This window comes from Chionomys nivalis, chromosome 2, assembly GCF_950005125.1.
Source record: "Chionomys nivalis chromosome 2, mChiNiv1.1, whole genome shotgun sequence".
Classification (NCBI taxonomy): Eukaryota; Metazoa; Chordata; class Mammalia; order Rodentia; family Cricetidae; genus Chionomys; species Chionomys nivalis.
Window position 1 is genome coordinate 79258076 of NC_080087.1, and position 27486 is coordinate 79285561.

At 45.2% G+C, this 27486-nt stretch overlaps 1 protein-coding gene across 1 annotated transcript; it reads left to right on the forward strand.

Annotated features, from left to right (window-relative positions):
* Nucleotides 1-1433: 1433 nt before the first annotated feature.
* Nucleotides 1434-9528, forward strand: LOC130868920 (carcinoembryonic antigen-related cell adhesion molecule 1-like). Its single transcript, XM_057760950.1, has 7 exons — nt 1434-1497; nt 2304-2663; nt 3695-3970; nt 4443-4694; nt 6190-6465; nt 8164-8439; nt 9182-9528. The coding sequence occupies exons 1-7, from the start codon at nt 1434-1436 to the stop codon at nt 9526-9528; spliced, it is 1851 nt and encodes a 616-aa protein (XP_057616933.1).
* The last annotated feature ends 17958 nt before the right edge of the window (nt 9529-27486 follow it).

The window sequence follows — 27486 nt, forward strand, 5'->3', positions numbered from 1 at the left end:
GAGCTTAGTGTCTGGGAGCGTTCAATAAAATGTAACTAAAGAGATGAATGAAATCTATGTGTGAAATATACAAAAGGCTTTAATTTATGTGTTAAGATTATTTTTATTTTATGAATGTGTATATTTGGCCAGCATGTGTATATGTGCACTGTGTGCATGCCTGGTGTCCATGGAGACCAGAAGAGGGTGTCAGATCCTCAGGACAGTTGTGAGTCACCATATGGGCCTTAGAGCCAAGTCCAAATCCTCTGGAAAAGCAGAAAGTGCTCTTAACCACAGGGGAGTGGATGCAACACCATCAGCCTTCGGGGAACTGCACATCAAAGTGGCAGTGAGTCTCACCTCAGCTGTTATAGTCTCCAGCAAAAGTCTACCTAGGTCCTCAAAGGCAGCTGCACACTGGGACCTTCCCTGGGAAACTTGGTGCTCAGCTCCACTACAGCCTTTGGAGCTTGGCTACCATCCTTGTGACAGCACAGACATGAGCTGCAGGTCTCCTCAGGGACACCAGGGGGCGACAAGAAACCACATAATCAAGAGGGAAGCTCCCTGAGGCCTGAACAAGTCTTGTAGCCTTGTCTCCATCAGGATTCCAAGGGACCTGGAGCTCCCTCACATAATTATTTCCTGTGTCTCTGAGAACCCAACTCTACAAGGAGACCCTATGTAGTCCCCTCGCCCTCACAACACCCATGAGGAAAGACAGGGAGGTCACAGGGCAGTCACCAAGGAGAACAAAAGCATCCCAGAAGGGTCAGGGAGGGCATGGGCAGACCTGAATCACATTCAGACAACACAGGAAGCTGGGGGGAGGGGTGTCTCTCTGGGGTTCTCCATAGGGAGCTGGAACACACAGTCCTCTTTCTAGGGCACACAGGTCACCTCCTCCTGCACACCAGGATGTGAACCCCTGAGATAACTTGTATCCCTGGATAAGACACCTGACTGGTGACAGCAGTGACCATGGATCTGGTCCCTCCCCAGTCATCACTCAGACCTTTTCCAGCCCCTAGAGATAACTACCACTCTCTCCTCGGAGTAGCTCCCACTTTCCCAGAGCATTGAGATCACAGGGCAGACTGGGCTCTGCTGGGTTTTTGTGTCACAAGGAAATACACTCTTGGCTATAGGAAGTGCAGGGAGAAGGCCCTGGGATGAGCTGCTGTTCTCTCTGGGCACAGGACACTTCTGAACCTTGTGGCTCAAAGTATGTTCTAGAACACTGAACCAGAAAGAAAGGAATAGAAGGATGGGAGGCAGCACTGACACACAGACTCCACCCCAGGCCATGTGACTCCAGGAGGCGTCCTACTCTGGGAGGAGGCTCAAGTCTGGGAAGAAAAGCAGAGCAGACACAAGAGCAGCCAGGCTTGACAGCAGCCTGAGAGGCAAACCTCCTGTCCAGAGGAAGAGCCTAGGCCACAGCAGAGACCATGGAGCTCTCCTCAGCCCCTCTCCACAAAGGGCAGCTACCCTGGAGGGGACTGCTGCTGGCAGGTGAGGAGACATTCCTCAGGGGTGTGGACAGCAGGGGAGCTCAGAGACTGATGGGGTCTTCTGGGAGAGGGACTGTGCCTGAGAGGGGATATATGACTCCTGCTTGAAGCCTGAGAGCAACAGGAAGCTCGCAGTGAATGTGAATTGGTAAGTGGGGAGGAAAAACTCAGGGGTTCCCCACTGTGAGTTTACCAGCTCTGGCCTCTGTACCCTGAAGACTGACTCCCACAACTGTGTCAGGGTGACTCTCCAAGTAAAACTCAAACTGGGGCCAGAAAACAGGGTCATTTCATACACACAACCCTGAGGAATCTGCACATAAACCCCAGGCGCTGGGAAGCTGATTTGCTCACAGGTGTCTGAGCCTGTTCCAGGCAGTGGGGTTTAAATCAAAATCACACCAGTTCTCCTCACAGACTCCTGGGCAGGAAGACAGAGCAGCAAGGACATCTAGAAGGTGTGGTTGGGGTTGACAAGGACTTCAGAAGAAACAGAGGTGGGAAGGTCAGAACATGAAGGCATGGCATCTTTAGAAGAGGAGATCAGAGAAGACATGCCTACACTCACCAAAGATTCTGAGTGTGAGCAGGGATCTGAGGGAGTGAGGGGTTGGCTGTGCAGACACCTGAGAAGACAGTTTCATTCAGTGGAAAGATTCAGGGGTACTGAGGAATGGAGGTGATGCTGCTGACCTCCCCCCAATAGGACACACACACACCAAGGCTGAGAGTTGAACACACTCAGGTCTCAATTTCTACCAAATGAAAAGATCTAATATTGATAGATTTTTCCCTCTTCCCTCTTAGCCTCACTTTTGATCTGCTGGAGCTCTCCCGCCACGGCCCAAGTCACTGTGGAAGCAGTTCCGCCCCACGTTGCTGAAGGTGCGAATGTGCTTCTACTCGTCCACAATCTGCCAGAGTCACTCCGAGTCTTTTACTGGTACAAGGGACAAACTGTGGATGAGAGGAAAGAAATTGCACGATTTCTAATGTCCAATAATATAAAGAAACCAGGGCCTGCATGTAGCGGCAGAGAGAGAATATACCGCAATGGGTCCCTGCTCTTCCAGAATGTCAGTCAGAAAGATGCAGGCACCTACATGCTATATATGAAAAAGGAAAACTTTGATATAAGGAAAGCATTCGTGCAGTTCCATGTCTACCGTAAGTAATTCTCTGTAACCTCAGGGTCGTGGGTGGAGCTAATCCTACTTCACACATAGAATTGTCAGTGCTGGATGACTGTGTTATGGTCCCCACATTGTGGCTCAAGCCTTTAGTAAAGGACAGAGAGTGGAGGAAACAGCGATAAATCAGGATCCCTCACTTGAATCCACCCTCAGAGAAGACAGGGTGAGGTAACTCAGCCCAGGCATCTCAGACTCTGCCAAGGGTCTTAGATGCTCATCATGAACATGGCCCTGAGAAAGATCCTTCAGGACTCAGGTAGTGCCTGGGTGACAAAATCATGAGATTTTCACGGAGACATGAACACCAGAAGGATTGCTCCAGATCTCTGTCCCAGACTGGACCAGGAACCCTGAGAAGCTTGTAGACTGGGCTGTAATTTGACCTCCTGTTGGAGCTGACAGGGGCAATGATTGATTGTAGGCTGGTAGCCTGCTGACCATCAGCCTGTGAGAGCCATGTCTGAGGCAGGTCACCTGGGCATCTCCTCCTGAGACTCAGTGTGCTCAGCATAGGTGGACGGGTATGAAAGGCAACCAGCCAGCTGTCCTGATGGTCTTCTGAGACCTCGCAGGAAGGTGGACAGCCCTAAAGAGATGGAAAAAAGTGTACAAATGGCAGCTCCCTGACTCTGGGGGTCCAGCCCTGGGATTATTTCCTGCAGGCAAATAATAAAAGACACTGCTTGGTGGAAGGTCAGGTCATTGCTCACATTTCAGGTGAATTTGTAGGCATGGCAACGATCATTTACCTCGTGTTGTATTCTAGGGAAACTGAGACAGGAAACACCGTCACTGAGTCAGGGTCACACAGGCCATACACAGCACAGGAGACCCCATTGTCTCTGAGAGCTCAGCTACACCATCTGCTTGTAATTTGCTTCCTGCCTGATTCTTTGAGGATCTGGATTTGTGGGAAGATAGGAGACAATCTCTGTTGAAAGAGACCCTTGCAAGAATCAGAGGCACCACACAGGGCAACCTTCTCTCTGTTGTCTGCACACACAGCACTGCTACCCAAGCCCAGCATCACAAGCAAGAATTTCTATGCCAGGGAGGGGTCTCCAGAAGCATTAATGTGTGAGCCCGAGACTGAGAATACAAGCTACCTGTGGAGGAGAAATGGCCAAAGCCTCTCAGAAGGTGACAGGCTGAAGCTGTCTGAGGACAACAGGACTCTCACTTTACTCAGTGTTGTGAGGAATGACACAGGAGCCTATGAGTGTGAAACCCGGAACCCAGTGAGCACCTCCCGAAGTGACCCATTCACTCTGAACATTACTTGTGAGTATTGTCTGCTTCATCCTGGCTACATCTGTCTATACAAAGGGCTAGAGCTAGGACACTCCGTCCCCTTGGGTTGATGACACAGACCCACCACACAGATCCCTAGGCTGACCAGGGCCTCCTGGCCCAGTCCAGGTACATGCAGCCAGGCTCAGCATTGAGCTGGAATGGGCTGGAGGGACTTCTCCTACCTAGAGAGACTCAGGGTGATGGAGACAGGGGACAGCCCAACCTCAGGCTCAGTGCACACGTGATTTTGCAGTGGGGATGTTTGTGTGCTGTGCTCGAGATGGATCAGGGCTTGTGCCTGCTGCATGAATAATCTTCTACTAATCTGCACCACAGCTCTGGGTGGGACCTGCTCAACTGAGGTTATAGTACAGCTCAGAGAGATACTATGACCTTCTGCAGACCAGGATTGCCCTTCCCTCTGTTGACATCGCATGTGCCTTTGTTCTGTTTGCTCCAGATGGTCCAGATGTCCCGATCATGTCCCCCTCAAATACTTTCTTCCGTTCAAGGACAAACCTCAGCCTCTCCTGTCAAGCAGCCTCTAGCCCTGCAATGTTCTATTGGTATTTCAATGGAAAGATTCTATCAAAAGTCAAAGAGCTCTTTATCCTCAACATCACTACTAATAACAGTGGTTCCTATTCCTGCCTCGTCTATAACTATGTCTTTGGAATCATGAAGACCACAATCAAGAACATTACAGTCCTTGGTAAGTGGATCTCTGAAATATCAGCGACAGGTTTGGAGTACAGTCTTTTGACTTTCTGGGAAGATGCAGAAGAATTTAATTTCCAGCCCTTGTCTATGAGAACAAGCAAAACTCCCCTGAGCATCCTGCTCCATCCTTATGTCTGATCTTCTCCTGCTGCTCTGACTTTCCTGGCTGATAGGGATGGAGCTTGGAGTGTGAGAAGGAACTTCTCCCAGCCTTGGAAACCTCAGGTTGTGGGAGGGACTTCCCAGGGGAGGGAGAGCCTTAAGGTCAAGATTTCTTTCTGCCACTAACACAGCCCTTCCTGTCTCCTCCATTTTCTTCTTATGACCTCCACGACTTAGAGGAACACCCAGAGCTTTATTGTGCTCACATTCTTTTTCTCTAAATGTGAGGAGAAAACTCCATCCCCACAGATGGGGACCAGCTATTCAGAGATCTGCTCCTGTCTCAGGGGTGACTGGCTGAGCTCTGACTCCATGGGAGGGGAAGAGAGGGTGGAGAAGGCACCAGGGACCCTGGTTCTGACTCAGGGTGAACCATGTCAGTGAAGACTTGGTGATGTTCTCTCCCTTACTCAAGGTTTAAAAACAAATGTTGGGCCGGGCGGTGGTGGCGCACGCCTTTAATCCCAGCACTCGGGAGGCAGAGGCAGGCGGATCTCTGGGAGTTCGAGGCCAGCCTGGTCTACAAGAGCTAGTTCCAGGACAGGCACCAAAGCTACAGAGAAACCCTGTCTCGAAAAACCAAAAAAAAAAAGAAATAAAAACAAATGTTGGCTGAGTGTGGTGGTGTGTGCTTTTAAGGCCAGCAGTAAGGAGAGAGAGGCAGGAAGACAGTATGAGTTTGAGGCCTGTCTGGTCTACATAGCAAGTTCCAGTCTAGCAAGGGCTCTCTAGTCAGACCTTGTCTCAAAAGAAGTTCAGTATGGAAGTTCGAGTGGCAGGTTGTGGTCAACACTGTGATCCCTCTCTTCTTCTCTTTCGTACTTATCCCATCTCCATGGAGCAGGATATAAATTTTTTTCTTAGAACAGAAATTCTTTAGTTTGGAATTTCTCCCAGTCCTGAGGTGTAGGCTTTGACACCTCTAAGATTCGCTTGGACATCTTAACCCCATGATACATTATTAAAAAAGAAAACGAAAAAGAAACAAAAGGATACTTTATAATGAGGGACCTGACTGTTCACCGTCAAGAAAATGTGAGCGAGAATTTGCACAAGAATCAATGGAATAAACGTTGCTACAATTAGATTTGTAGACACATGGGCTGAAGGGGCTCCTAGTGCGGAATTTATACACATAACCCGAGTCAGGGATCACTGTATATGATCGCGGTAGGAGGAAGATTCAGCACTTTCCTGAGAGACCACATCTTGAACCCAAACATGCGATCTTCCAGAGGGCCATGTCATTCTGTGGGCTCTGTGAGCTGGTTGAGATCTCTGAGGGTAAAAGACTCTCAGCTGTCCCCTCCACTGTTTATCCACAGAGCCAGTGACTACACCCTCCATCCAAGTCAGCAACACCACAGTCAAAGAATTGGGCTCTGTGTTCCTGACCTGCTCCTCAAACAACAGTGGGATCTCCATCTATTGGCTCTTCAATGGCCAGAGGCTGGGGCTCACGGACAGAATGAAGCTGTCCCTGAACAACAGCACCCTCAGCATAGACCCTGTCAGGAAGGAGGATTCCGGGAAGTATCAGTGTGAGGTCTCCAATCCAGTCAGTTCCGAGAGGAGTGACCCCATTCAGCTGGACATAATAGGTGAGTGACCTCCCCTCCCTTCTTACCCCATAGTGTTGGCAGTGGGGCAATTTTTTAGCAACAGTGTGCAAAATGTGTAAAAGTCACCAGGAGAAAAGCATGGCTCAAGATACAAACATAGTCATCTTAGTGGTGGCTGCATGATAATCTCATGATAAAATAACATGTAAGCTGAGCACTGTGCTGGATGCCTTTACCCCAGCCAGCACACCAGAGCTAGAGATAGGTGGATATCTGAGTCCCAACCTCCCTGGTATTTGTAGTGAGTTCCAGGTTAGCAGGGACTACATAGCCTCAAAAGAGAATTTGTGTGGAGGATTAGAGCAGCAGGCCGTGGTCAACACTGTGACCATTCCCGTCTTCTCTGTGGTACTTATCCCATCTCCGTACAGCAGGAAATAATTTTTTCTTTAAACAGAAATTCTTTAGTTTGGGATTTCTCCCAGTCCTGAGGTGTAGGCTTTGACACCTCTAAGATTTGCTTAAACATCTTAACCCCATGACACATTATTCAATGAAAAAGAAACAGAAGGCTATTTTATAATGAGAGACCTGACTGTTCACATTCACAGAACATGTGAACAAGAATGTGTAGTGATATGTCATTTATATTTCAATAAATAAATCTTGCCTGAAGATCAGAGAGTAAAACAATCCACACTGGCCATTGATACAGACCAGGCAGTGGTGGCACACAACTTAACCCCAATAGCTACACTAGTTGGCCATAAAAGCCAGGCAGTAGTGGTGCACACCTTTAATCACAGCACTAGAGAGAAATACAAGATGGGAGGAGACAGCTCTCAGACAGTCTCATGCTGAGATTCCTGGAGGCAGGATCACCACTTTGGACTGAGGTAGAAGTCAGTGCCAGTGCCTGGCTGCTTTGCTCTTCTCTCCTTCAGGTTGAACCCCAATATCTGTTGTCTCTGGCTTTATTAATACTGTTACATTTGGTGCCCAACATAGGGCTCAAACCCATGAAGCTTGGATTAAGAGTCCCATGCTCTACTAACTGAGATAGATTATTCTTTTTTATTTTAGGTTTAAAAAAAAGGAAGGGGGAATGTAGTGATGTTTCATATGTATTTTAATAAATAAAACTTGCCTGAAGATCAGATAGTAAAACAGCCCCACTGATCAGCCTTACAGACCAGGCAGTGGTGGCACACAACTTTAATCCCAGTAGGCACACTAGTTCACCATAGAAGCCTGGCAGTAGTGGTACAAGCCTCTACTCCCAGAACTAGAGAGGAATATACAATGGGAGGAGACAGCTCTCAGTCAGTCTCGTGTGATTCCAGGATCGCCATTTCATACTGAGGTAGAGGTAACAGTCAGTAGGTGACTGGTTTGCTTCTCTGGCTGTCAGGTTGAACCCCAATATCTGTCTCTAGGTTTTTATTAATCCTAGTATAAGAATTTGTACAAGAATCAATGGAATAAACATTCCTACAATGAGATTTGTAGACACATAGGCTGAAGAGGGTCCTAGTGTGGAATCTACACGTATACCCTGAGTCAGGGTCACTATGGGTGATCTGGGTAGGAGGAAGACACAGCTGTCTCCTGAAAGAGCACATCTTGAACCCAAACATGTGATCTTCCAGAGGGTGATGTCATTCTGTGGGTCCTGTGAGCTGTCTGAGATCTCTGAGGATGGACTCTCAGCTGGGTCTCTCCACTGTTTATCCACAGAGCCAGTGACTACACCCTCCATCCAAGTCAACAACACCACAGTCAAAGAACTGGGCTCTGTGTTCCTGACCTGCTCCTCAAACGACACTGGGATCTCCATCCATTGGCTCTTCAATGGCCAGAGTCTGGAAATCACAGATAGAATGAAGCTGTCCCTGAACAACAGCACCCTCAGCATAGACCCTGCCAAGAGGGAGGATGCCGGGAAGTATCAGTGTGAGGTCTCCAATCCAGTCAGTTCTAAGAGGAGTGACCCCATCCAGCTGGACATAATAGGTGAGTGACCTCCCCTCCCTTCTTACCCCATAGTGTTGGGGTTGGGGCAATTTCTTTATCAGCAGTGTACAAAATGTGTAAAAGTCATCAGGAGAAAAACATGGCTCAAGATACAAATACAGTCAGCTTGGTGGTGGATGCATGATAATCTCGTGATAAAACACAAAGCAAACTGAGCACGGTGCTGCACGCCTTTAAACCCAGCACACCAGTGGCAGAGAAAGTGTATCTTCATGAGTTCCCAACCTCCCTGGTCTTTGATTATCTGCACCAGCCACTGTATGCTGAAGACTGACGTTCCCACTCTGTCAGGGTGACTCTGCAAGTAAAACCCAGACTGGGGCCATTAAGCAACATCATTACATACGACCCTGAGGAATCCACAAATAAACTCCAGGCCCTGGGACACTGATTTGCTCACAGGTATTTGAGCCTGTTCCAGGCAGTGGAGTTTAAACCAAAATCAAACCAGTCCTTCTCACAGAGTCCTGGTGCTCCTGGGCGGGAAGACAGAGCAGAAAAGACCTGAGGGATCTGAAGGAGTGAGGGGTTGGCTGTGCAGACACCCGAGAACTCAGTTTCATTCAGTGGGAAGATTCAGGGGTACTGAGAAGTGGGGGTGATGCTTCTGACCTCCCCCCAATTGGACGCACCAAGGCTGAGAGTTGAACACACTCAGGTTTCAAATTTCTACCAAATACAAAGGTCCTAGTATTGATAAATTTTTCCCTCTTCCCCTTAGCCTCTCCCATCACTGCCCAAGTCACTGTAGAAACAGTTCTCTCCCATGTTGCTGAAGTGAAGGACATTCTTCTGCGTGTCCATAATCTGCCAGATACTGCCCAAGTCTTTTTCTGGTACAAGGGGAAAACTTTGGTTAAGAGAAATGAAATTGCACGATTTCTAGAATCCAAAAGAACAAATAAAACAAGGCCTGCTTACAGCATCAGAGAGAAAATACACCACAGTGGATCCTTGCTCTTCCAGATCGTCACTCAGAAAGATGCAGAAGCCTACATGTTACGTATGAAGATGGAAAACCTTGGCATCAGGAAGGCATCCGTGCACGTCCATGTGAACCCTAAGTAGTTCTCTGTAACCTCTGGTGGAGGAAGCCATGCTGTCACCCTGGGAATGGCACATACATGTTTGCAATTGGAGCTCTTTAGAGGCAAGGCCCTTTGGAGAATCCCACCCATTTGTCAAGGACCTACGGAAACAATACTGCAGACCTGGGCGCTGATCTCAGGGGAGCATGGGCTTCAGGCCTCTCTAACTTCCCCTGTGTTTATTCCTAGGGTGACTCTTAGTTCTGCTTTGTTAGTCATGATTGTGCCTGAGTTTACTGAAAATTAAAGACTCTGCAGAAAAATTAAATTTCTCTGATGTGTTACAGAAACCAGTTTCTCCTCTTGCCCCTGGCTGCCTGTGCAGTCATCCTGAGTGAGCAGGAGGAGCTCACTAAGGGTAATGATTATTGCTTTTGCAGTCCTGAAAGAGATCAATATCCTACAAAGAACTTAGAACATGGTTTCTTAAAGGATGACATTAAAAAGTTACAGAAACATATAAGGAAAAGATATAGGACACAAAAGGTCAGGTATTTCTCCTGCCAGGACATGAACACTCAGATATTCTTCCAGGATCAACTTGTCAATGAAGGAATCTCAAACTCCCAGTTCCCTTAAGAGAAAAGTACAGGTAGAAATTGTCAGGAAGAATAGGAATTTAGTCCAGTAGTTAGAGCATTAGGCATTAATCATTACTATTTTCAGAACTTACAAAGATTTGAATTATAACTGTAGTCCACATAAAGGTGATACACAGATACTTAGAAACTGGCATACACCTGAAAATGATATCCTAGGGTTGCCAATACACTCATCTGATGACAAAGATATGAAAGTATCACAGTGTGAAGAGCTAATCGCAGGGCTTTAGTCTCTTAGTTTGTAATCAGATGTTTACTGCCAGCTAGGGCACAGTATGAATAAGATGAGCCTGGCTGGATATAAACATTTGGCTTGCACTATAATGATATGGGGTAAAGGTCAATGATGTCAAGGGAGTGGGAAGAAGAAAAACTGAAATGAATAAATGTTAATGATTCTTGAGAAATGATTAAAGAGAAATGATTTGAAACTGCTCATGCTTGAATGCATTAGAACTTCTGTGAATAAAGACAGCTTGAACTAGTTGGGCCATCAGTTTGAAACACAACAGGTGGTCAGAATCTTCATTCTTTGCCAACTTCACACATCCATCCTGTGGCACAGAACCCCCAGGGCCTGAACTCCAGCACTCTGTGTCATGGGTGGACCAAATCCTACTTCACACATAGGATTGTCAGCCCTGGATGACTCTGTGTTATGGTCCCCACACTGTGGTTCAAGCATTTAGTGAAGGACATAGAATGTAAGGAACAATAAATCAGGCTGCCTCATTTGAATCTACCCTCAAGAAGAGGGGGTGAGTTAACTTGCAAGAATCAGAGGCACCACACAGGGCAACCTTCTCTCTGTTGTCTGCACACACAGCACTGCTACCCAAGCCCAGCATCACAAGCAACAATTCCAATCCCCTGGAGGGTGAGGACTCAGTAGCATTAATGTGTGAGCCTAAGACTCATGGTGCTATGAATACATTACTAGTACAACCACTCTATAAGAAAGTTTGATCATTTCTCCTAAAGTCAAACACACACTTCTATAACACAGCCATCTCATAGGATCACTAGATATTTATCAAAAAAAACATAAACACATGCACAGAGTTGTACATGAATGTTAATAGCATCATAATACATAACAACTAATAATCTGAAAAATTCATCAACAGAGAAACTGAACAGGTCATCATGTGTCCACAGGTAAAAATACTCAACTACTAGTGAAGAGATAAATGTGTAAGAAAAATGCATGGAGCTGGGCGGTGGTGGCGCACGCCTTTAATCCCAGCACTCGGGAGGCAGAGGCAGGCGGATCTCTGTGAGTTCGAGGCCAGCCTGGTCTACAAGAGCTAGTTCCAGGACAGGCACCAAAGCTACAGAGAAACCCTGTCTCGAAAAACCAAAAAAAAAAAAAAAGAAAGAAAAATGCATGGATCCTGCTGGATACTATGACACACAGCTGAGCATCTGAGCCCAAAAAGTCTAAGTCATCCTAAACAGAACAATTCTCTCTCAAGAAACAAAAGATGAGGAATTAGTGAGTTGTCTCCAGAGTACTTGCCGCTCTACCAAAGGACCAAGTTTGGTTCCCAGCACACATGTTGGGCAGGTCAAATTCACCTGTGACTCCTGTACCAAAGGATGAAACACCATCTTCTGGCCACTGTGTACATATGTACACATTACTGCACACACACACGTACATTAAATATAATTAAAATTAATCTTTTGAGAAAAGATAAATTTTAACAATATCACTCCATACACAGCAAGCCATACACACAAAGAGCACATTATGCCATTTAAATTTTCAAAAGCAGAAAGTTCTAATTACTAGTGCTAAGAATTCACACTTGGGAGCTAGAGAGATAGCTCGGTAAATAGCTGTGGATGCTCATCCAAAGAACCCATGTTTCATTCCCAGCATCCACATGGTGGCCCACAGTCATCTATAATTCCAGTTCTAGGGGAGTCTCTTCCAGTTTTCTCAGGTACCAAGGCACACAGTGGTACACAGGAGAATATGTAGACAAAATATTCACATACATAAAAAATTTTATTACGTTTTTAAAAAGAATTGACACTTGAAGGTGGGATATACTACAAAGGTATTCAAAGAGATTTTGGAGTCAAATCACACATCATAATTCAAGTGGTAATTACATATTTACCAAAATTCGGGGTGTAAGTTGACATGGTTGTTAGTGAGGAGGTTGGTGCAGAAGAATTGCTTGAGCCCAGGAATTTGAGACCAGCCTAGGCTACATAGCAGGACCCTTAACACAAAAAAAAAAATACAGCGCAGAGACTAGAGCTCGCTCTCTTTTTCCATCTTCCTCTCGGAGAGGGAGCTTCATTTCTGCCTCTCTCCCCTCTTCTCTGTCTCTCCCCACCCCCGTCTCTCTCCTCTTCTCCTCTCTCTCTCTCTCTCTCTCTCTCTCCCTCCCTCCCTCCCTCCCTCTCTCTCTCTCTCTCTCTCTCTCTCTCCCTTCTCCCTCCCCCCTTCATAACCCTCTGAATAAATATTCAACCTCACTCTGCAAGTAGTGTCTATCCACGTCTCTGTCTTCTGCCCGTCCACCATGTGTCTCCCTGCCTGGGACCAGCCACTGCTCTGGGACCGGCAGCTGTCTCTGCCTGGGACTGGCTGCTCCCAGGGCCTGCTGCCTGCCACCACATGGCTCACTACCACCATTTGAGACCTACAGCATTTCTGTTGCCTACTGCCGCTGGGGATCTTGCAGCATTTTTAAAAAAATTATAAAACCTACCCTCCAGTTCTCTATCAAACTCATGGGCTCTTTGAAATGAAATTTATTATTAATTGACACAAAAACACAAAATTGTACAGAATAATGGAAAACCTTGTAGCATGAATTCTAATTGGTCCTAATGATAAAAACTCAGAGTCAGCCATCGGGGGTGAAAGCTGAAGGGTCAGAGAAGCAGAGCAGCCAGGCACTGAGACTAAAGGGGCGATCCTGTCCTCAGACTCACTGCCATAAGCTCCTGTCCCGTACCACGTTATATTCCTCTTTCCACCCAGCCATACACCTTCCTGTCTCTGTCTCCCAAGTGATGGGATTAGAGGTGTGTGCCACCACTACCTGGCCTCTATGACTAACTAACTAGTGGCTTCTGCACTAGTTAACTGCATCTGATCTTCAGGCAAGCTTTATTTGTTAGATCATAAACAAAATATCATCACATTCCCTTTTTTGTCTAAAGTAAAAGAGGAAGTTATAACTAATAGAAGAAAAACTATATACAATTAGTACAGTAACTATATACAATACATACTGGCAATACATACATCAACAATATCTAGTCCATTTGCATTTAACAAATTCCAGGAAACTACTACATTATCTATCCTATCTTGGTGAGTCCAAAGTGTTGTACCTAATTTACTTTTGATTCAAACTTGAACTACCAACTCAAAATTATCTTTTTATGTCTCTCAAACTTATATACTTTAAATTGTTTCTTTTCATTCTTATGGCTTTATATTTGAACATTAAAATAATTTACATCTTATAAAAAGACATTATCTCTTGAAAGGGAGAAAAGACACTATTAGTACAATTAAAAAAAACACTATTTGTAGTAGAGCACTCACTCATAAGTGGATACTAGCTGTAAGCAAAGGATATTGAGCCTATAGTTCATGATCCTAGAGAAGCTAAGTAACAAAGTGAAGCCAAAAAAAAAAATACATAGATCCACCTAGAAATGGGAAATAGAAAATATCACCTGAAAAAAAATGGGAGCATGGGGGAGGGGAGAAAAGGGATGGTGAAAGAAGAAGAGGGGAGAAAGGGAGGGGGAGAAGAACTTGAGGGAACAGGGTAGTCGAGATGGAAGTGGACAGAGATGAGAGCAAGGAAAGAGATATTTTGATTGAGGGAGACATCATGAGACTAGCAAGAAACCTGGCACTAGAGAAATTCCCAGGAATCTACAAGGATGACCCCAGCTAAGACCCTGAGCAATAGAGGAGAAGGTGAGCAAACTGGCCTTGACCTGTAGTCAGATTGATGAATATCTTAAATGTCACCATAGAACCTTCATCCACCAACCGATGGAAACAGAGGCAGAGACCCACAGTGGAGCACTGGGCAGAACTCCCAAAGTCCAGCTAAAGAGTAGGAGGAGTGAGAATATGAGAAAAGAGGTCAAGACCATGATGGGGACACCCACTGAACAGTTTACCTGAGCTAATGGGAGCTCACCAACTCCAGCCAGACAGGGAAGGAACCAGCATAGAACCAAACTAGAGCCTCTGAATGTGGGTGACAGTTGCATGGCTGGAGCAGACTGCAGGGCCACTGGCAGTGGCACCAGGATTTATCCCTACTGTTTGTATTGGCTTTTGGGGAACCTATTCTCTTTGGATGGATACCTTGCTCAGCCTAGATATAGTAGAGAGGGCTTTGGACCGTCCCCAAAGCAATGTGCCTCACCCTCTCTGAGGAGTGGATGTGGGTGGAGTAGAGCGTAGGTAGAGGAAATAGGAGAAGAGGAGAGAGTGAGAACTGAGATTGGCATGTAAAATAAATAAAGATAGTTTGTTTACTTTTTTAAAAAAAGAAATTTTAAAAAAGAAAACCACTGTTTGCCACTCTCACAATAGTAGACAGCTGTGAACTACATGCTACTAGCTTGCCCTTTGCGTCATTTCTATACAGTAAGGCAAATACACATGAAACACTCTGCAAAGTCCTGAAATTTCCCTTTGAAACATATAACTAAGCTTTGGCAAACCTCTCCCAGTTACACACACCTCAACCTAATTATCCTTTAATCTTAGTTGCTGAATGGCCAGACACTCTGCTCCATCCATCTGCTCTAACAATGACCTCATTGAATTTCACAGACTTCAGATACTTTTAATGAATTTAATTTTAAATTGTTTTTATTGAGCTATACTTGCTAGTTAGTTATATTGTGTTTTTGTACAGCCTGAACAGTTGGTGACTGTTTTTTATAGCACCTTATAATATCCTTCCCAGAAACATGAGTTGGTTTATGTTCATTTTCTGAGACTGCAGGAATGTTAATCTGAGTATTGAATTGATGCAACAGATCATGATCCCATAAATTCACTGTGATATTAGACACATATGGCCTCAGCCTTCCTCTCTATCCTTCTGGCCCTATGCATTCAACCCATCTTGTGCTGTTCTACTTGAGATAGGGTTCCAGTTCCTAGGAATTGAACAGTAGCCTCCTGAAGAGGCCAATTCGGATGCCAAGATTCTGGAGTAATAATAGTCACATCTGCACTTATGTCTAGTAATCCTTCAATTATTATTTATTCATACTCTCAGCTTTGGTCTTTGATAATTTATAGAAGTCTGCCAATATGTTTCCTGTTTTCTATTAGAATTTTTACTTCATCCTCCATGACTATTCTATCATCCAGAGCAGTATGGATTTTTACAACAGGCACTGGATTTTTTCATTTTCCTGGGAGGTGTGTCCTCCACAGTGACTGGGAATGACTGGACCGCATTTGCCCTGGGGGCCTGCAAGGGGCCCCCAAGAAGTTTCCCAATGGTAACGGGTTGCCTTGTTTGTTTCTTGCTGATCTATATTCCCTGGTCTAATGTTGGTCTTTGCCTCATTGTCTACATAATCCAGAAGATTGAGACCTTCTATTTTTGTCATTCCCAGAGAAAACATTTTTCAAGGAATATCTTGTCTACAATCCCTTCTCGGATGTCCTATTCTACCACAATTAAAACATTTGGTATTTTGATGTCTCTTCATACCTTTGGAAATTGCTTCTCCTACCCAAGCCTCCGTATTATAATCTAATAACTCAAAACTGACTCTGCAGGATCTAATCATCCATTGGTGCTGCTCTGACCTTTAGAGGCCCAAGAATCTTTTTTGCATTCTAAGTTGGCATTTTCAAAAGCCAGAGATTCAATAAGTACTCATTTAGCTTCTGAATCCCTATTTGGACAGCTTTAGTTAATCTTTGTAAAATGTCACTCTTGGACCTTGTATGATCATAGTATATGATTCAATTTTTCTTCCTAGTTCTTGAATCTTGTCCCAAGAATTCAAGGCTGCTTTATGGTACAGGGACAAGGTGTGTTCATTATAAAGGTTTGACTCTGTGGATCAGCATAATGGCCCTCATCAGAGTCAGAGCAGACCTGGCAGAGGCCAGGGAAACCACAGAGCAGTTGTGGCAGAAAGCAGGAGGGTGGCAGTAGCAGGCCAGATAAAATCGTGTGGACACAGGCTGCAGGAGGCCATAGACAGGGCCAAGCTGCATGGGCATGGGCCAGCAGGAAATTGCCAAATTGCTGCAGCAGGCCAGTTGAGCCTAACCATGCACAGCTACCCAAAGCGGTAGTTTGGCTGTGGGGTATAGTTCAGCTGCATGGGGTGGGAGAAGGTTCTGGGGCCCTGGGCAGGGCCTGGCAGTGACATGGATTCAGACCATGTTGGCACCAATTTGTTGGCTTCCAAAATAGTTCAACAATAGCCTGGACTGGAGTATAACAAAGGTTTATTTATCTAGGAATAAACTAACAGAAAGAGTAGCAATCTGCAGTCCTCTGCTTGCACTGGGAATTGGAACCAAATCCAGCAGCAACAGGCCCATACCCGCTTTTCATCTGCATTTATATTACATGAGACAATGCCCAAAGTGGACCAGTATCTTAAATACTATAGGCTGAAGGAGTTCCCACAGCACCTAAACGTAACTCCAGTAGCACACACACTGAGAGAAACAATAAAAACATCTTAAATGCCATATTCTGTATATCTCTAGAGTGTTTGCAGATGACATGTCTATCTAAACTATATCTCTTTTGACCTGGCAGGATGTCATCTGGCAGGATGCACTCAGGCAGTACTCTGGCCAGCCCAGGGACCTATGGCTGCTATGTCACTACATAGACTATATGCAGTGCAAAAAGGTCCCTTTAAGAGACAGGCTCTGCCCATTCCTACTCTTTCTGGTCTTCTTCTGAAAAGACAAACAGATCTCTGCCTCTGCCCCCCCTCACTCTCTCTTCCCTCCCCTTTACCTTTCTCTCAACAAACTTCACACTCAGGCTCTGTCTGTACAGTATATTTGTCTCCTGCCCACCATGGGGCCTCTCGCTCTCATCCACCAAGGTCCTTCTCCCACCATTTTACAACATTTCATGCCACAAGACTGGGCAGGCTCTCCTGTCCATTCCTTCTTTGAGCTGGCAGCTTGAAGACCACCCTGTAACTTTCAAACTGGTCACTGTTCCAAGTAAGGATTGCTGAATTCTACATTGAACACCAGTAAAATCGGCAGTAGTCGATTTTACTTAACCACCTGCCTCTCTGACTATGTGCTTCATGACTAAGAATTTGTCTCATGACTATGATTTCTTGCCTTTTGGTTCCAATCGAAAGTCCCAGCACTGGAAAACCACATGTCTTTTGAGCTCAGAGCCCTTCCAGCCACTGTACCCACATGGCGGTGTTTGGGTGCAACTTGTGCCTACCCAATCATTATGGCCCCTAACCTATCAACAGTAATGGACCAAGGCCAACTTGAGCCACGGTCCACACTGAACTTTTGACACACTGGTGCACCTCCTCTGGACCTTCTGCCTCACTCATGAAAACTGTGCCTGCCCTAATACCCCTTTCAGACATCAATCCAAACAGCCAACTACCAGCCCTCTAGATCCCACCATTTCACGGGACCTCTCAACATCAACAGACTCCCCCTTTCTCTTTACTCACACTATCAATTTTTTCCACCCCTGCCCTAAACTCCCTATGTTTTTTCCCCCGTTGTCTTTGCTTGTTTGTGTGCTTCTTGTTTCTGGTGTGTGATCTAGCCATGCTAAAACTCTTTCCTGCCCACCAGCACAGCCTCCTGCTGCGTCCCACCATGGCTAAGCTGTCTCAGGGCAGGATCCTCTCTCCACCTGGGAACATTGTTTCTCTAAGCATCTCATGCTCCTGTTCACAATATCTCGCTCTTCTGTTTGTCCTGTCTCTGCTGCCATCCAGCTTGGGGTGGTGGGTCCGCCTTTTCTGCCTGGCTGTGTTGCTGTTCTCTCTCTGTCCCCAACCTTTCAGCCACAGCCTGGGCGAATGGGTTCTGGGTTCTTCTTTCCCTCCTGGCTGTGGGCAGGCATTGTATGCGTAGGATGTTTCCTGTCTGCTTCATGTATGAAAGCATGCGTGAACATTGTATCCACACGGGTGTGATTTTGGTTGTTTTAAATGTATGTTGTTTTTTTGGGGTTTTTGTTTTGTTTTGTTTTGGGGGGGTTGTCTTTTGTTTTGGTTTTTTTGTTTGTTTGTTTTTGTTTTCCAAGACAGGGTTTCTCTGTGTTGATGTAGAGCCAGGCCTGGAACTAGCTCTTGTAGACCAGGCTGGCCTCAAACTTATGCATCCTGTATGTCTGTCTTGTTAATTGGGTCTATTTGAAATTTGCAAGCTTGCTCTCAAAAACACATGGTTTCTCAGTACCTTACAACATGTGGGCAGGCGCCATCTTGGCTAAGGGCAGGTTAGATGTCTTAACTGCTATCTTTACTAGGATGGCCACGTGACTGTGCCACTCATTCCTGGGGCAGGGCGGGGCTGCAGACTCAAGCGGTTCTGCCCATAAAAAGCAGTGCCTGCTTCAGCCTGCCCCAACAGCCAGAGCATGTGTGCCACCTGTCACCACCTACCTTTTCTCCACTGGCTATGCTTTTCAAAATCCCCGCTAGGCAGAGCCAGTTCATTGTCTTCCCTTTGTCCCCAACTCTTTACACTGACCTTGCTGCATGTGGTGTGTTTGCATGACGTCATGCCTTGGCAGGGCCCCCGAGGCATTCATTTCATACAGTGACCCTACTCGCCTGTAACAGATCTGCTCTCATCCACCTGTAACAGATCTGCTTTGTCCTTCCTTCTCCATTGGCAGCTGGGTCTACAAGGTGTGAGTCAGAGATTATGAAGCCAGCTTCCGCTTGCTTAGTATCCACGTGATGCTTGATTTAACTTCAGGTAATTGTAAGCTAGTTTTAACACTGTGTGCGTGTGTGTGTGTGTGCGCGCATGCGCACACATGTGTGTGTGCAACTTAAATTCAATTGCAAGTATGTGTACATGAAGTTATTAAAGAAAATATTTTAAACATTCCTGTTTCTGAACTGAACATTCTGTTCACAGCCAAAGCATCAAGAACGGCCCTGCTCCCATTGTCAGGGGTAGACCAAGTTACACAACTGTTACATATTTGCAGAAGGCCTAGGTCAGTTCTGTGCAGGTTGTTGGTTCAGACTCTGTGTGTACCCATGAGCTAGGCTAGTCGTTTTTTGTGGGGTTTTCCTGCGATGTCCCTGACCCTTCTGGCTCCAACAATCCCTTCTCCCTCTCCTCAGCAGACTCCCGGAGCTTGGCCCCAAGTTTGGCCATTGGTCTCTGCATCTGACTCCATCTGTCACTGGATGAAGGCTAGCCTGGCTGATGTGCTCACTAGAAAACATCAGTGAAGCGGTGCTGCCACCTTGTGACCATGACTGGTGAAACTCCCTTTTGGAGAGCAGATAGGAAGGTAAAATCCAGCCCGCATCACAGAGCACTGTCACATTTGAAAATGAAAGGGTTTTTTCTTTGTTATATTTTTATTTGTTTCGGGTGGGGGCACGTGTGCACCGGCAGAGGCCAGAGGACAACTTGCAGGTCAGCTCTCTTCTGAAACCATGCGAGTCCCAGGATCAATCTTTAGTCCCTAGGCTCAGTGATGGGAGCCCTCACTGAGGAGCCATTTTGCTGGCCCTGAAAGTGAAGGTTTTGTAATTCCCAACACTTTGGTGTCGGTGGAACACTCAGGTTCCAAGCCGTGCTCTAACAATATCGCCATTGAAATCATCATGACAGGCGTTTTCAGACATCTAGTCCTGCCTAAAGTGCCAGGAAATAAATGTTGGGATCCTGGGTGCTTGCTCTCTGTGGCATGGTCTCATCTTGTGCTCTCTCTTCAGTCCTGGCCCTGCTCTCGACAGGCACTGATGCCAGCCGGTACCAGAGAACACCCTCCAAGTAAGTGCCCGTCCATACCCCACCTGCCACTTTCCAAGTGACACAATCTGAAGCTCTCCTGTCACTTCCCCGTGCCCAGGCGAAGGCAGAAACTGAATTCTCAGAATGTCTAGCCAGAGTCACAGTGCAGCAGGAGTGCCGGCTTCCCCATCCTGGAACGTGTTCCTAGTTAGAGCCAAATCCCACATCCACTGCCTCTTCCCACCTGTGCTGTGGGCAGCCCCAGGCCTCTTTGCATGCATCTTTTTTATTTTGTGAGACAAATCTCACATCATAGCTAAAGCTGAGAGGAGACCATGGGATTGGCATGGATGAGTTCCCTTCTAGGGACTCTGCTGCTCTGAACCAAGCTGTTGGTCTGCCTCTCTGAAAGCATGTATGGATCATTTGTTTCTGCTGGCTTCTGCCACATTTGGTTCCAGATTCCAGAGTCTGCTCCTTCAGCTGCTGTTCCCCTCCCCCTGTTCTAGCCCCCTCTCTGCTGCATACCTGTCTCTCTCGCTCCTACAGCCTTCTATGTCCTACGCCCACCTGCCTGGGCACCCATCCTGCATTTCTCCTCTCGGGCCTGCTACACCCAGCCAGGTTATGCCCACGTGGGCACTTATTTCTACTAACAACACCTAGCTTCTTCCTTTTCCCAAAAGCCTTAGCTGTTCTCTCCTCTCTCTGTCTGTCTGTCTGTCTGTCTGTCTGTCTCCTCTCTTAAGTCTCTATTTCTCTCCTCTCCTCTCTCTCTCACCAGGATGTAAACCCTCGCTGCCTGCTTTGTCTCCTATTATTACTACAAAAGCTCCTCTCGCCCCACTGGGCCCAATCACAAAGACAAGGGACGCCTTTCCTCTGTGGTCAGGAACACTTTTCTCTCTGCAAGTTTCCCATTCTGCTTGGGGATGCCCCAGTGGAAATCCTTGTCACAACCACACTTTATCCAGCTCAGCTCTGCTCTTTCTCTGGGCTCCTCCTAGGAACTGAGCCCCACCTGTGACTTCCTAAGACCCTCTCCTTGTCCCCTCCCCTAGGAGCTGCCTGCAGTCCACAGCCACTATGCTCTCTCCGTCTCAGCTCCCTCTTGGAGCTCATCGAACTCCAGGACTTACTTTCTGCAACCCTGTCTCTCCCCTCCCTGGACTCCAAACAGCCTGGCCTCAGTCCAGCTCAATGGCCAAAGATTGGCATGCTTGTTTTTCAAATTCTCTCCTATGATAACAACTTCTGCCACTGCACAAACCAGTGACCCCCAAACCTCTTCTATCTGAACTTGCTCTGCTCTGCTCTCTACCTCCTAATGTCTCTTATCTCTAAGGTTTCTCCACTTCCCATGCTGAAAAACCTTCCGTCTCACTGATTTCTCTGAGCTCTACTCTCAAAATCCTCTCAAGACTGTGCTGCAAACTCCATCTCAGGATTTGTAAGGGTGTGCTTTTTAAAAAATCTAAAAAATCTGCAATAAAAACTTGGCTTAAAGTTTATAACAAAAGGCTTATACTTAAAAAACATGTATACATGGGTAATCTTAATTTCCTACAACTTACTGTATAGGGATTCAACTCTTGTTTACAATATGCTATATATGTAATTGGGATCTGGCTCTTGTTTAAAAAATAGATCCACTGAAACAATAGATATTTTAAATAACAAGCACATGATTTTCAGACGTCTTGACTAAGGTTAGAGGTCCACTATTAACAAGGTGAGGAAAGTCCCAGGCTCTCCATGGGCTGCATTTGCAGTTTAAAGTTTACTGCATGTTTAGTTTAAAGTTTTATTGAGATACTGAAGGATCTTCAACTCAAATCTTTAAGGTTCAAACTTAACAGGGATAACAGCTGTAAAATCCTAATCTTGAAAAAGCTACTAACTCATAAACTGCTATGTAATTTATTTAGTGACAAGTTTTATTGAGTCTCCCGTTCGTGTTTTCGAGATTAAACCTAAAGCAAGTAACTAAAAACCTCCCTTCCTGTCATCTTACATCTCTGTCTCCCCTCCACAGGCCCCCAACCCCAAGCCCAGGGAAGCCACTTCTATCTATCTGTGTGCTAAATGAGGGTGATAGAAGTCTCTTGTCCCAGGTTGTCCACTCTCTCCATATCTATTCAATATAGGACTTGAGATCCTAGCTAGAACAATAAAACAACAAAAGGAAATCAAGGGGATATAAATCAGAAAAGAAAAGTCAAACTCTCACTGTTTGCTGATGATATGATAGTTTACATAAGTGACTCCAAAAATTCTACCAAGGAACTTCTACAACTCATAAACTCTTTCAGTAATGTAGCAGGATACAAGATTAACTCAAAAAAATCAGTAGCTCTCCTTTACACAGATGATAAATGGGCTGAGAAAGAAATCAGAGAAACATCATCCTTCACAATAGTCACAATAGCATTAAATGTCTTGTAGTAACTCTAACCAAATAAGTGGAAGACCTGTATGACAAGAAATTTAAATCTTTGAAGAAAAAAAATTGAAGAAGACACCAGAAAATGGAAAGATCTCCCATGCTCTTGGGTAGGTAGAATTAGCATAGTAAAAATGGCAATATTACAAAAAGCAATCTACAGACTCAATGCAATGCCCATCAAAATTCTAGCAAAATTCTTCACAGACCTCAAAAGAATACTCAACTTCATATGGAAAAGCAAAAAAAAAAAAAAAAAAAAAAAAAAAAAAAAAAAAAAAAAAAAAACAGAAGAGCCAAAACAATCTTGTACAATAAAGGAACTTCTGGAGACATCAAAATCCCTGACTTCAAACTCTACTACAGAGCTATAGTACTGAAAACAGCCTGGTATTGGCATAAAAACAGACAAGAAGACCAATGGAACCAAATCAAAGACCAAGATATCAATCTACACACCTACGAACACATGAGTTTTTACAAAGAAGCAAAAAATACAAAATGGAAAAAAGAAAGCATATTCAACAAATGATGCTGGCATAACTGGATATCAACATGTAGAAGAATGCAAATAGATCCATATTTATCTCAGTGCCCAAAGCTCAAGTCCAAATGGATCAAAGACCTCAACATAAAACCAACACTGAACCTTATAGAAGAGAAAGTGGGAAGTACACTTGAACGCATTGGCACAGGAGACCACTTCCTAAATATAACCCCAACAGCACAGACATTGAGAGCAATAATTAATAAATGGGACCTCCTGAAGCTAAGAAGCTTCTGTAAAACAAAGGACATGATCAATAAGAAAAAACAGCAGCCTACAGAATGGGAAAAGATCTCCAATAACCCCACATCTGATAGCGGACTAATCTCCAAAATATACAAAGAACTCAAGAAATTGCTCATCAAAAGAACAAATAATCCAATAAAAAAATGGGGTACTGACCTAAACAGAGAACTCTCAACAGAGGAATCTAAAATGACTGAAAGACACCTAAAGAAATGCTCAACATGCTTAGTCATTAGTAAATACAAATCAAAACAACTCTGAGATTCCATCTTTTTAAAAATATTTATTTATTATTTATACAATATTCTGTCTGTGTGTATGCCTGCAGGCCAGAGGAGGGCACCAGAGCCCATTACAGACGGCTGTGAGCAACCATGTGGTTGCTGGGAATTGAACTCAGGACCTTTGGAAGAGCAGGCAATGCTCTTAACCTCTGAGACATCTCTCCAGATTCCATCTTACACCTGCAAGAATTGTCAAGATCAAAAAAACTGATGACAGCTTATGCCAGAGAGGATGTGGGGTAAAGAGATCATTCCTCCATTGCTGGTGGGAGAGAAAGCTGGTACAACACCTTTGGATGTCAGTGTGGCGATTTCTCAGAAAATTAGTAAACAACCTACCTCAAGACCCAGCAATACCACTTTTGGGTGTATACACAAAGGATGCTCAATTGTACCATAAGGACGTGAGCTCAACTATGTTCATAGTAGCATTATTTGTAATAGCCAGTACCTGGAAACAACCTAAATGTCCCTCGACCGAAGAATGGATAAGGAAAATGTGGTACATTTACACTATGGAGTACTACACAGCAGAAAAAAAAATAATGACATCTTGAAATTCGCAGGCAAATGGATAGATCTAGAAAACATATTGAGGGATGTAACCTAAATCCAGAAAGACAAATGTCATATATACTCACTCATAAGTGGCTTTTAGATATAATGCAAAGAAAAACCATCCTACAATTCACAATCCCAGAGAACCTAGACAACAAAGAGGACCCTAAGAGAGACATACATACATCTAATGTACATGGGAAGTAAAAATAGAAAAGATGTCCTGAGTAAATTGGGAGAATGGGGATCATGGGAGACAGTAGAAGGAGATGGGAGAGGAAGAGAGGGGTGAGGAGGAAAATATATAGCTCAATAAAAACAATTTTAAAAAATAAAAATCTCTATTTAGAAAAATAAGAGGTGGATACACAGTCTGGTTCCCATACTTTCACTTAACAAACCATGGGTCCCTCAAAGGTGCCTACTCTGCTCTTTCCTTTCTTCCCCTGCTTGATAAAGGGAACCTGTGCACTCTGTAATCTCAGGCATCACCCACAGGGAGAGATGGCAGAAAAGTCACCTGAGAGGACCGAGGTTGTCAGAGAAAAGATGAGCAAACCTGAGACACAACCCAGACAATACACCCAGAGGATCTATCTCTCCGCAGCTTCTACTGAGGATAGCAGACCCATTCAACCAAACATCCATCAAGGCAACAGTAGTCTCCTAGAAGCAGTCTCTTCCGTGACTGGCACATGATATAAGCCACACATAGGGCAGAGAAGCCACTTCCATTCACTATACTGATTTACAGTGAACTGATTGTTTTCAGAGACTGAGCCATGAAGCTCCTGGCCCTTCTCAATATGCCCCTGCTTCCTAGAGCCTTCAAGAGGGAGATGTTTCAACCAGGGCTGGTATGGGCTAACCCACTTGCACAGGCAACTGTGTTCTCAGGATGTCACTATTATAACAAAGTGAGTTACACTGTGACGCACCAAAGTGCTGTCAACTCAAATCTAGAAGTTCGCTGTCAATTTGCCCCAGTTGGGAGAATTTGAAATGGCTGCAGTTGTGGCTTTTGGGGTCAAATGTAAATGGATAAAGCCATATCAAGTACATTTATTGGCTCCTGTCCATTCTGCCTTGCCACTCTCTAGAGCAGCTGCAAACATCCATTCTTTGGAACTTACTTTTACGACATGGCATTTTTCTACATTTAACATAACAGTTAAGGCAGACTTCCCTGTGTGCAGTTCTGTCCCTCTATAGGAGAACCACATGTGACCTTCAGGGACTTCAAACTTTGGCCTAAGCCTTACAGCTCTAGAGAGCCATTCCTCTTAGAGACAAGAGCATGGCTCTGTCTGTCCCCCCTCACTAACACTGGGATCCAAGATGACCACTGAGCCAGTATGAGGTGAGCTTCAAGGCTTCCATGTGGGATTTCTGATCAACCCTCCAGCATAGACTGTGGTACTGTAGGAATCCAGTAGAATCATTGTATCTAGGGTAAATGTTAGAAGGGCATAGTTGATTTTCACGGTTTCTAGGGTTAAACATCAAAATGAATAGTTGTTTTCTAGAAGTACTTTGACCTTGAAGAAACCATCGTGGGAAAAGGGTTGTTTTCTCACAAGATGACACACCTGGAGGTCTTGCATTATTGGGTACCACAAACAGCACACAATAAGGACTAAAAGGCAAAAGGACTAAAGACAAGGGTGTGGTGTTTTCCTTCAGGAAATACATAGATTAGATCAAGGACTTTGGTGTGAGGAACTTGATTTACCCCTCTTTAAAAATATATAAATAAAAAACTTTTGTGTGACAATCAATCAATGCACCTTTTACAACTGTTAGGGGCTCAGTTCACAGAAACTTCCTCCCTGCTGCCAGAGAGCCTAAAATTCATCTTGGAGTGACCCTGTTACTTCAACCACCCCATGTAATACAGAACACCTGACACTGGGGGATTGCCAGGGTTTAAGCACAATAGGATGTCCATGGTGGCTTCATAGCAGCCTTGAAAAAGCAAAGCCCCAGAGGGCTCCTGTTCAGGCTGAGCAGTGGAGAGCAATACAGCTGGAGGGGACCAGCCCCCCCCCCCATGGCCTAAGGTCAGGCAGTGAGGACCAGGAGAGCCAGGCGGGGCTGCTGCAGTTTCTGGGTCAGTCCACAAGTAAGCACTGCAGCTCAGTGAGAAAGCCAGTGCTTCTCCACCCTACACCCAGTGCAGGGGACCCCAGGGGCTGAGTCTCCAGAGCCTCGGGCATTCCCACCCTTCTAGAGAGAGCACTTTCAGGAATCCAGAACCACACAGATCATTCTTTTCTCTGTTGTCTACACAGCTCAGTTATCCAAACTCTCCATAAGAAGCAATGGGACTACTGTGGAGGGGCAAGACACTGTTGAACTAACTAACATATGACCTCCCTTCCTGAAAACAACCTACGTGTAGTGGCTAAATGGTAAGGAACTTCCAGGTGACAGCAACATCAGCCTGTCCCTGGGTAACAACTCTCACTCACTCAAGGTCTGCAAGCATCTCAAAGGACGCCATGAGTGTGACGTTCAGAACCGCTGAGTGCCTTTCAGAGTAACCCATTCACTCTGGATGTTTTCTGTGAGTAACTTCTATTCCTCTCTCATCCCAGCTGCCCAAAACACATTCAATGCTAGGGTCTGTAACACTGATTCTTGCTTCTGAACCAGCCCACCAATGCCATCTGCTCCCAGCACATCCTGGTGGGCCAAGCCTTAGACAGATGGTGGAGGGGCTAGGAGGCTAGGAGTGACAGAAAGCAGGACAGGCCACATGTTTAAGGTTTTAATTCACAGGGTGTCAGTGAGATCGTGTGTGTGTGTGTGTGTTTGTGTGTGTGTGTGTGTGTGTGTGTAATATTAGAGAGGGACCTGAGCCGCCCTTGTGAGACACTTGTTGGGTCTGGGGGCAAATAACGGGAGATAGACCAGTGAAGTCTATGAAACCAGAAGCAAACTTTTTTATTCCAAAAATCACCGTTGGGCACAAAAAACTTATCAGCTAACTGGGATCATAGCCAGCGTTTGGGCTTCTGAAACTGTGGCAATGGGGGCAGGTTCTGGGCCCCTTTTTATAATAAGAAGTAAGCATTAGGCGTGGACAGAGGAAGTTTTACAATTTCAAGATTAAGCTTAGAGACATATTGCATTTTAAGATTTACAATTTTCACTAACAAGAATTCAATTAAATCATGTTTACAGAAGCCTGCAGATTTCCTTCACAGCTAATGACATTCACAAACAACTTTGCAGCTTTTCTGGCACTGCTTGTTTCCCATGGCAGGGAAGGATACGAAACAGTGT